Source organism: Abrus precatorius, unplaced genomic scaffold, assembly GCF_003935025.1.
Source record: "Abrus precatorius isolate BTA unplaced genomic scaffold, Abrus_2018 Scaffold10, whole genome shotgun sequence".
In the NCBI taxonomy this organism is placed as follows: Eukaryota; Viridiplantae; Streptophyta; class Magnoliopsida; order Fabales; family Fabaceae; genus Abrus; species Abrus precatorius.
This window is the reverse complement of record NW_020874292.1, coordinates 3,667,703-3,678,521: the sequence shown is the minus strand read 5'-3', so window position 1 is coordinate 3,678,521 and position 10,819 is coordinate 3,667,703. Positions and strand designations below refer to the sequence as shown.

Below are 10,819 nucleotides of genomic sequence, written 5' to 3'. Positions count from 1 at the left end.
TTCAGCAACAATTGCCAAGAAAATACCAGACACTTAAAAGGGACTTTTCCTCTCCATAGCCTTTGCAAGGCATCTGCCGTACACTACACTGATCTACACTATTAGAACCACCAAAAAGTTCAAATAGCCATGAATACGCAGATTGTACTGAAAAACAACCTGAAGAATCTGCCCTCCATACCCATTTATCTTCTTGTAGTAACTTAATAAAACCTCCATTCACAAGCTCCAACAAAAGATTAAAGTTTGAGATCTCATGTTGAAAGAGTCCTCTTCGCCAACTAACATCCTAAACCCACCTAGTGCCATCATGAAAATCATTCTCCAATACACATGATTCAGCATTCCTCGCCACAGCAAACAATCACGAAAATGCTTCACACAATTGCACCCTGCCTACCCACTTATCTCTCCAAAAAAGAGTGTGTAAACATGCACCCACACTCCTATCAAACTTCTCATCCAGCCAATAATTCCCTTGATGAATAACCTCCATCAAATCACGCCACCACAAAGAACATTTGTTGTGGACTAATGGATGCTGAATAGAAGAAGCTAATCTTCCATACCTAGATTCCAACACCCGCACTCACAATGAACTAGAACAATTAATACATCGCCACAACCATTTACCAAGAAGCGCTCAGTTAAACCACTGCATATTTCTAATGCCTAAGCCACCATTCTTCTGCGGTCTATATACCATTTCCCATTTCACCTAGGAGATTTTAGATCCATCCTTAACACCCTTCTATAAAAAATTTTGTTGGATAGTGACAATCTCCTTTATCACTGACTTCGACACCTTAAAAAAGGATAACGTGTGTAATGACATAGAATTAAGAACTGCATTAATCAAAGTCACCCTGCCTCCAATCGATAAATACCTATGCTTTCATGACGCTAACCTCTTTATAAGGGCATCTAACACACCCTTCCATGCACTAGGCTTTCTCGAATTAACACCTAACTATAATCCTAGATACTTTAATGGGAAACTACCAATCTTACAATGGAGGAACTCCGCAGCCAAGTTTTCAAAGTCATCACCAATATTAATCCCCAATACACAACTTTTATGAAAGTTAATTTTCATACCTGATATTAATTCAAAGCTACGCAATACTGCTTTCAAAGTCCACAAGTTCTGAACCGAAACCTCTCCCATAATCAATGTTTCATTCGCAAACTGCAGCAAAAAAATATCAGGTCCCTCTATCCCAATCTTCACACCAGAGAACAACCCACAAGCCACAGCCTTCTGCATAAGAACTCCTAACCCTTTCGCTGCCATAAGAAAAAGAAAAAAGGCAAGAGGATCCCTCTGTTTTAGGCCACGCTCAATATGAACCTCCAATGTAGGACAACCATTAATCAAAACTGATAGGCTACCCCCACACACACAAGCTTCCATCCAACTGACCCATTTTTTTGAAAATCCAAAGCTACGTAACATAAAAAAAAGATATCCCCACTCCACCGAATTATAAGCCTTCTCATAATCAAGCTTTAACACAAAACATCTCTTGTTATACCTCCGTACATAATCAACTGCTTCATTATCCACAAGCACACTATCTAACATGTTCCTTCCTGGGATAAAGGCTGATTGTTCTTCTGAAATTATGGAATCTAAAATCCCTTTCAACCTATTTGCCAAAAGCTTGGAAACAATCTTATAAAGACAACTTAACAATGGGATAGGCCGAAAATCAGATATATGTTGTGGACAAGACACTTTTGGCACAAGTGCTACAAAGTAGGATAACAAAGACCTAGGTAGTTTCCCATTTCTAAAAAATTCAGTAAGCATACACATCACTTCTTCCTTGATCACTCCCTAAAACCTTTTAAGAAACACAAAATTAAAACCATCAGGCCTTGGACTTTTATCTCCCTCACACTCCAAAATCATCCTTCTCACTTCCTCCTCCAAAAAAGCATTAACAAGTCCCTCATTCTGTATAACAGAAACTCTCGGTAAATCATTAATATCAATAGTAGGTCAAAGCCAACCTCTACTACTAAAATGAGCCGCAAAATAGGACACCACACCTACTTTAATCTCATCAACTTCTTCGACACATCTCTCCCCAATTTGAAGTGCATGTATATTATTTCGTCGCCTCCTTCCATTAACACACAAATGAAAGAACTTTGTATTTAAATTATCTTCTTTCCCCTATCTCACCTGAGCTTTTTGGGCTATGAGACTCTCCCTATTCTTCCTAGCCTTCCAAATATCCTCCACTAATATTTGTTGACGCTCCTTCTCCACATTGGAAAGTTTCATCACAGAATTTTTATTATCAATCAAACTCAACTCAATTGTCAAATCAGAGATCACCTTATCAACATTTTCAAATACCTCAATAGTCCATTTTTTCAATGAAATCTTAACACTCCTTAACCTCTGGCTAGCTCTCTGGGCAGCCCATGGAAGGGTAATATCTCTTTTCCATGCTTCCTCCACCACTTCCACAACTCCTTTATGAGTCGCCAACAATTGTTAAATCAAAACGGCTTCAGACCCCAGTTAACCACTTTGTGCTTAAGAATAATAGGACAATGATCAGATACATCTCTGCTCAAAACCTGAATGAAACCATCTCCCCAGTAATCAAGCAAGGAACTAGAAACAAGGACTCGATCGAGTCTGCTCATCATAGAAGCATCCGCTTTTATCCACATAAATTTTTTACCCACAAGTGGAAGATCCACAAGTTCCATTTCTTGAATGAAAGAATTTAAGCCATCTATTTCAGAGATACCATGGTTTGTCTGACAAACCTTCCTCTCTTTCACCTGTCTCACAGCATTGAAGTCACCCAATATACACCACATAAATTTGCCAAAACCCTTTCTTGTCATGAGTAAATCATCCCATAACTTTCTTTTCTCACTTAGTCTACACGATGCATAGACATTCACTACAATACATAGGTTTCCAGTAGTCAATATCTGCAAGCAAACACCCAGAAATCCAGTACCAGAAAAGGAGAAAAGTATTTTACCTTTGGAAGTATCCCAAAGTGAAAGCATACCCCTACTTCTGCCAATGGAGGGCAAGACACACCAATCAAAATCCACAAAACCCCATAGACGCGCACATAAGTTACTATTACATGTCTCAAGTTTTGTTTCCTGAATCGCCAAGAACTTCAGACCTTCAGAGCGAACAATCTCACACATCTTCTTTTGCTTTACCTCGCTCCCCAGCCCTCGACAATTAAATGAGCCAATCTTCATTTAGAATCAAAGCAAACTCTATGTTCTTTCGCAATCGTTCTATCACGTACCTCCATCCCAATCAATTTCTCTCGAACCTGCCCATCGTTCCCATGTACAACCAAACCAACCTTCTTGCCAATGTCTAGTAACCTCGACGCCATTGCCTCATCTTCACAATCTGTAGCAGCCATTCGCTCCCCCATCAACATGACCATACATACCATCAAGCATGACTGTGCTTAGTTACGAAACACCCTCAAGCTAGCTATTAAGTAGAGTCGTGCTTCATGCTGAGCATGGCCCAACTTACCATCACTCTAATTATGACCAAAATACTTTCTCAATTTGCTAGTGATCTTCTCATGCAAGACTACAACAAATCATAGCAAAATCAATGCCAAATCCCTATCAAATAAGGGTCAAGCATATGAAATTAAGCTATAAAAATAATTAAAAATGTAGATTTATCACTATATTTTTAATTAGTTAATTGAGTTTAACAACTTTAATGTTTCTTAATACTCCTATTTATCTTGTTGCTTTCTATGATCATTACAGTATCATATAAATAAGAAGTCTTCCATTATTACATGATCATTGGGCAATGCTAACAATTAATTAAATGATTGGTAACTATTTTAGCATAATTGAATAAAATTGAGTTGGAGAACATATAGGTACTCATAAGAAGAAACCAAGGCCCTAAGCTTTCATCCATATAAATCAAATTTGTGATTTCTCCGCTTTTTCTTTTCCTTTTATATTTTCCTAATTTTTTTTCAATCAAATACTTTTATCAATTGCATTGCTTAAACATCTAAGAAACATTAGTAATAGGTGAATATGATTATAGTCTCCCTGGAAACGATACTAGGAGAAACGTCTCTTTTATTAAAATTAATAGGTATACTTGTCCGTTGGTTGAAAATATTTTAAAAAATTTAAAATCCACAAGAAGTTTTTAGCATCGTTGCTCGGTACTATATTTTTACAATATCTACAAAATTATAAATTAGGTGATTAGGTATTTTAATAAAAATAAATAAAATTACTTGTTCATTTTCTTTTCTTTTGATTGCTTTTAGTGTATGCTCATTGATAAGTGTATATTTTAATATATTTTATGGCTTAATTGTGTAATTAGAGCTTATTTTATGGAGGTTTCTCACGAATTTTATTATTAATTTTTACAGTTAAGCATAGGAGAACTATTGATGTATTATGAGAATTGTTTAGACAAAAATTGGATAATTTCAGCTAGTCTTGCACTTAAGTACAACCGTGCTTCACACTAGATATGGGCATGCTTCATTGTCTAGCACGACCATGCTAGATGAGGGCGCACGACTGTGATGAATGGATCTGCAGTCAAAAGTTTAAATTCAAATTCAAACCTTGCAGGTATTTTGATCCAGATTCAAATTTGAAATTTAAATAAAAATTTCAGTTGAGATTCTGATTATGGACAAAACCAATTCGAAAGGATAAAGCTCAACTGCTTAAGATCGAGTGACAACCGGAGAACTTATGACACACCTCTATATAAAGAGACCTTATACTCTTGGAGAAACACACTTTATTCTACCTTTTCTACACATTTTTTTTCTCCTTTTAGTTCTGACTTATTTCAGCATTGAGAGTTATTAGAGATCATTGACAAAGACTACGAGCTCCCCTTTGGAGTCCAAGCAAGTGATTAAGCACCCTTAGGTGAACAAGAACTTTTTTCATCTTTTTTTCTTTTGGGTTTTTCTTTTTTGAATTCTCCTTTGTGTTTATGGATTTGATTATCATGTTTTCTTTTATACCTTTCCTTTCGAACCAAACCTTTCTCTTCGGACAATCCTTTTTGAAGTGACTAGTCTTCTTGCAGAAGAAGCACCTCTGCCCCTTCTGGATTCGGCCTTCACGAACCTTTAATAAGGTCTTATCCTTCTTGTCCTTGTTGTCCTTCTTACCTGGCTTAACCTTGCTACTACTAGCCCCTTCATGAAATGTGAGATGGATGGAGTGTTCTTTCACCTTCTTCAACTTCCCTTCCTCCTGAACTAGCATGACCTTAATTTCTTATATGTTCCATTTATCCTTAATGGTGTTGTAATTCACCTGAAATTGACCAAACTCAGGAGGGAGTGAGTTCAAAATGAACTATACCAGAAAGAATTCCTTTACCTCCATGCCCATTGATTTCAACTTTGCCGCTTGATTGATCATGTCAGTCACATGGTCATGAATGGGCCGTGACCAATCAAACTTCTTAGTAGTCAGCTCAGTCAATAGGGTGTCTGTAATGGACTTGTCAGTAATGTTCGATTGTGCATATTCTTTTACCTTTGCCATAAATTCCCTAGCATTTTCATTCTTTGGCATTGATGGCTTCACATTTTCAGCCATAGTCATTTTCAGCAAGCTCAAGCTCAGTCTATTCGACCTTTCCCAAGCCTCACGAATAGTCATTTCCTCTTTAGTACTGGTCTCTGTAATGGTTGCAGGCTCTTGTTCCAAATGATTGCTAGGTCTAAGTCCATAATACCTAGTTGGAATTGAACTTGTTCAGCCCAATCATCATAATTAAGCTCATTGAACTTGACTACGCCATTGCTCATGCCATACATATTCATAGGGACTGAATCCATTTAATACATGCTTAAACATTTATGCTTTGAATAAACTTAATAGATTCAGACAGCTAACCATTATCAATTATGCATATAAGTTTATCTTTGGGTAACGACTAAATACATAATTTATCTATAATGATGCTAATAAACAACTTTAATTGACAACCAGTCACTCAAACCAATATGCTAGTCATCTTTGGATATACAAACATATTATGAAGTGCTTACATGTCTCCTTAATGTCATTAATCATATGCAATGATCCACCTTTAGGTGATCTCCTAGCATTATAATTAATGAGCTAAATTGTTCACTCTTTATGTTTTCATATAGCATCAAACAATTTTGAACAATTTACAACATACAATTAAATGCTTAAAGAACTTTTAAAGCCAGGCCACTTTGGTGACTAACAAGCTACCCTTAAAATTAAGCACTAAATTGTAAAGTTCTCATAATGATAATGGAATTTAGAATTAACTAACTTGAGAATTTAATCACTTTGGTGAGTAAAATTCACTTTGATATAATTCTAAAATTATCTATATATTTTATGAATTATATTCCTTATTCTGCTGTAAAATTCCTATGTACAGCCGTGCTTTTACTTAATGCATGGTCGTGCTTCGATGAAGCAAGGTCATCCTCATTTCTGATGCATGCCCCTACTTCCTGAAGCATGGCTGTGCTTCCTGATGCATGGTCGTGCTTCTAATTGATGCATGGCCGTGCTTACAATATGCAAGGTCGTGCTTCGATGAAGCATGGTCGTGCTTGTTCCTGATACGTGGCTCTGCTCCCTGATGCATGGCCCTGCTCACTGATACATGACCCTGCTCATATTACAGATTTAAAATCCAATGTTTCTAGCTTTCAAAACCTTAGGGTTTTCAATTATTGAATCCAAAAAAATTATTCAACATCAAAATAATGTCAATCCATCATATAAAATACCTATGGTTCATGTAATTTGGGAAAAACCTTAATGGAGAACCAATCTCTTATGGAGAATCAACGAAATTCACAACCAAGCTCTGATACCAACTGTTAGAATTTTCTTTAATCCATTATGTAATTTCTATTATGCAATGACTATTATGAAATTACACTTTCCCTTTGAGATCTTGAATTACGTTGCTCTCACAACACAATATATGGTTCTCATACAATTAAAGATTTAAAGAGCACTAACCTGAATCCATTGTTCCTTGATGTTACCTCTCTCTTTGATGTCGTTGATTTCTTGGTATTTTCTCCAACTCTTCCTTCCTCTTTGAGCTCCTCTCGGATGGTTGAGAGAAAGTTCCTTTATGCATTTACCGTGAGCTCACTCAGAAACTGTGAAAGTGAAAAATAGGGAATGTCGTAATCCTCATTTGGTAACCGCTCTTTAATTTATATGAAGGGAGATGGGAGGGTTTCCTTATAATTGTATTTACAATTATACCCTCAATGACTCTACATTTTATATTTAACCACCATCACATTAAATCATTAATTAGAGTCATGCTATAAGTTACATAGACCACTATAATAAGATTATTAAAATAATCTAACAGAATCTAGTTCTTGACTCAATATGTGATTAGCCTTATTTGACTCATGAGAAGGCCCAATAATTAGGCCATCAAATTGGCCAATAAACTCTTTTTGTGTCACATCCTTGCCTCTTATTGGTTCTTTATCAATGACACCCAATTGCCATAATCTATCATCAGCTCTCATATCCCACCAATTCCTTTCTTTATAAATTTTGACCAACAAAGGCCCACCTTAGTTCAGCCTCTTTTTCAAACACATCATCACTCAATTGCATAACATCTATATTATTATTAAAAATAAGCCATTATTAATATTCACTTCATAATTTGAAATATCTCTCATTCGTGCATATGCTATATTCTCCATAGAATTTGATTTCATACTTTCAAATTCTTTCTGATATTGTGCAATGTCTGACACAAAATCACGTAAATTTTGTCCCCGATAATCCACCCTTGTTTCCCCTCCTCCATGCTTTCCACACCATCTTTGGTCACTATTTTTTTTTAGTTGTGTTTTCTGCTGTTAGATCACGACCCCTCTCACCATCATTTGAACTCTCATCCTTCAAAGCATCCAAATCCAGTGAACCATCGTCATAATGCTTTGAAGTGTACCAAGTTTCGATGTAGTATAAAAGATTGTCGTCTCCACAGGAAGTGGTGATACATAAGTAAATTAAGTTATCCCAATTAAAAACAATAATCCTAAATATTCACAAATTTACAACTACAATTCATGTGATTTTAATTAATTGGATTCATGAAAATTTAGCAAGATGACAAAATATAAATTTATTATGATAATGAAAAGCATGGATTGGATTTCATATATCACTAACTTCATATTTTAGTCATAATATATTTTGCAAAATTACCATGGTCTTACGATGTACTTCCATTATATTCATTTAATGGATTCCTTTCACTCGAGATTCTAAGATATATTTATTGAATGATAATTCAGTACCTAAATAACAAATAATTCAGCACTAATATCAAGAGTTATATAGCATACAATAGATTAAAATCTATCCACTGAGTCCCAACCTATTGCGTGTATTTACTCGAGCTGAGTTTCGAGGTAGTTTTCCAACTCATCTAAAGTCTCAATTCATGAATCATTCTCCGTAGGGTAGAAGCAGGCATTAACATCAAAATAAACACACCCAACACATGAAAAATGAACAACTATATTGATGAACTAAAATACTCAAAAAGTTAAGATTACATCCAATCTCCTATGAAGTTTTAACCACTCATAATATACCAAACAACAAGGAAATACATGGAAAGAGGATAGAAATCAGGCCTCCAATGGTGTAGTCACTCTTCCATGCTTCCCTTCTTGCTCTTGGTTCTCAACAACTTCTTCAAAAAATTGAGTCGAACCTTTTTTTCTCATGCTTGGGCTCTTTTAATTTAGGGCATTTAATGATTTCTCGCTTGAGTGAGAGAAATCTTTATAAATCCATGCATTTTAGTGAACTCTTGCAAAATTCATGCATCTTCGAAAAGTCATATCATCATCCATGTACATAAAATCTCCCAACAGTTAAATCATCTTCCAAAAGAATGCCTCTGACTAAGCATGATATGGCATGTGTACAAAATGAACTCATGTTTCCCTATTAATAGCCACCATGTGAAGATGCTACTAATTAATGGTATAAAATAGCTTAGACAAGCTATCTTTATACCTAACTATAACTTCACGAGATCCTCCGAACCCTCCGATTCTAACAGAATTATTTCGTCATCCATGGTAATAGCTTTGACATTTAGTATAACTCTCACATAAAATTAACCTTATATATATAATTTTCTTTATTAATAATATTATTTATTGATATCACACATCATATTATGAATGTAAATTTTTAAATTTTGGTTTAATAGTTTAATTTCGTTTAAATAAAACTATACCTATGAGACTAAATTCAATGATTAATATTTTTAGTTAGTATATGATAATTTATAATTTATTTGTATAATGTGTAATCGTTACACATCTTCTAGCGTAGCAATTATGTAAAATAATTATACATTATGCGAATTTCATTCGACGGTAAGGGTACTCCTACAAGTATTTTAAGCATCTTTCTAATTAAAAGTTGATAAACTACACACATATAAGAGATATATTAAAACGTTATCTTATTAAGTAATGATGAAATAACATATCTAAAGTAAGGAATAAAAATCGGGAAAGAGTTTGAGAGAAGTGTTCAATTTCAATAATAAAGATTCTACTTTATTATATTTGAATAAATTCACTAAACGGAAAAAATTTAAATTAAAGAAAAATAATTATAAAACTAAATTATTTTAATTAAGATATTTCATTTTTATATGTTAACTAGATAATATGAGTTATTAATTTTTAAAATTTAAGTTATAAAATTAAAAAAATTTAATCTTAAAAAATTGATTTAGAAAAAGTTTCTTGTCTCACTAAAAAGGAGAATAAATTTTGAAGTTTTTATTATTAAAAATGAATAATTCAATTTAATTTATAAAAATTGATTATGTAGGAAATTTCAAAAGAGAAGAAGCTAAAAAAAACTTAATTATTGAAAATGGATGGTGAGAATAATAGCTGTACCCGATGCAATTTATTTCACATTTAAACCCTAAATTATTCAAATCCGTTAAGAAATGTGAACAAAGAGTGCGATTAATAATTTATTAATGTAAAAAATTTCTAACAGAAGACTCACCTATGGCATCCATTTGCGCGATCAGGTCGGATCCAAAGTAAATCAAATAAAAAATAAATTTTGCTAAGAGAAAGTGAAGTGCACTTCGAAAATCCGCTAAACAGGTAGCGGTGTTTGAGGGAAAAAATAATCTGGTCGAGTGACAACGTGCTCCATTTTCAATCCGATCGTAGTTAAATTTAATTGGTTTATATTTTTAACTGATATTACCTAATAAATATTATCATATTATATTATGTTATCTTATAATAATCTACGAAAGTAATGTAAATATATGTAGTTGTATCATTTTTCTATGTGTAATATAATATAATATGTAGAAAAAGTATTTATATAATAAAAAAAAACACTCAATTTTTAAAACAATCTTAAATATTATTTTGTTAAAGTATTAGTACTCACAAATTATACGTACATGTTGATTTTTTAATAAAAATATAATTATATTTATATACCTATTAAACAATAAAAGTTTTATGTTGGTAGGATAATAGTTAACTAAATGATATATAAGTAAGAGAATTATGAATCTAAAAATTATTTAAAATATTTTAGACAAATAAATTATTCAAATTTAAAGTACATTCATAAAATTATGAATTGAATCTAAATTCAAATCTTAACAACACCTTTTTCAAAAAATGAATATACGTTACATTCTTTTAATTTATGCAGAATAGCATTTAAAAGTATTATAAAAAGTACT

General features: G+C 33.5%; 1 protein-coding gene across 1 annotated transcript; it reads right to left on the bottom strand.

The window, feature by feature from the left end:
• Positions 1-643: 643 nt before the first annotated feature.
• On the bottom strand, positions 644-3,422 carry LOC113868454. Its single transcript, XM_027504046.1, has 7 exons — positions 3,300-3,422; positions 2,772-2,961; positions 2,532-2,678; positions 2,192-2,487; positions 1,873-1,960; positions 1,127-1,287; positions 644-718 (listed from the first exon to the last, which is right to left on the bottom strand). The coding sequence occupies exons 1-7, from the start codon at positions 3,420-3,422 to the stop codon at positions 644-646; spliced, it is 1,080 nt and encodes a 359-aa protein (XP_027359847.1).
• Between the last annotated feature and the right edge of the window lie 7,397 nt (positions 3,423-10,819).

Excerpts from the sequence above, each read along its gene's own strand:
- LOC113868454 (XM_027504046.1), bottom strand. The coding sequence starts at position 3,422 with ATGGCTGCTACAGATTGTGAAGATGAGGCAATGGCGTCGAGGTTACTA. Across the intron at positions 2,679-2,771 it reads GGTTTGTCAGACAAACCATG|CGGATGCTTCTATGATGAGC; the intron begins GTATCTCTGAAA and ends TGTGGATAAAAG. Across the intron at positions 1,961-2,191 it reads TCATAGCCCAAAAAGCTCAG|AATGAGGGACTTGTTAATGC; the intron begins GTGAGATAGGGG and ends TCTGTTATACAG.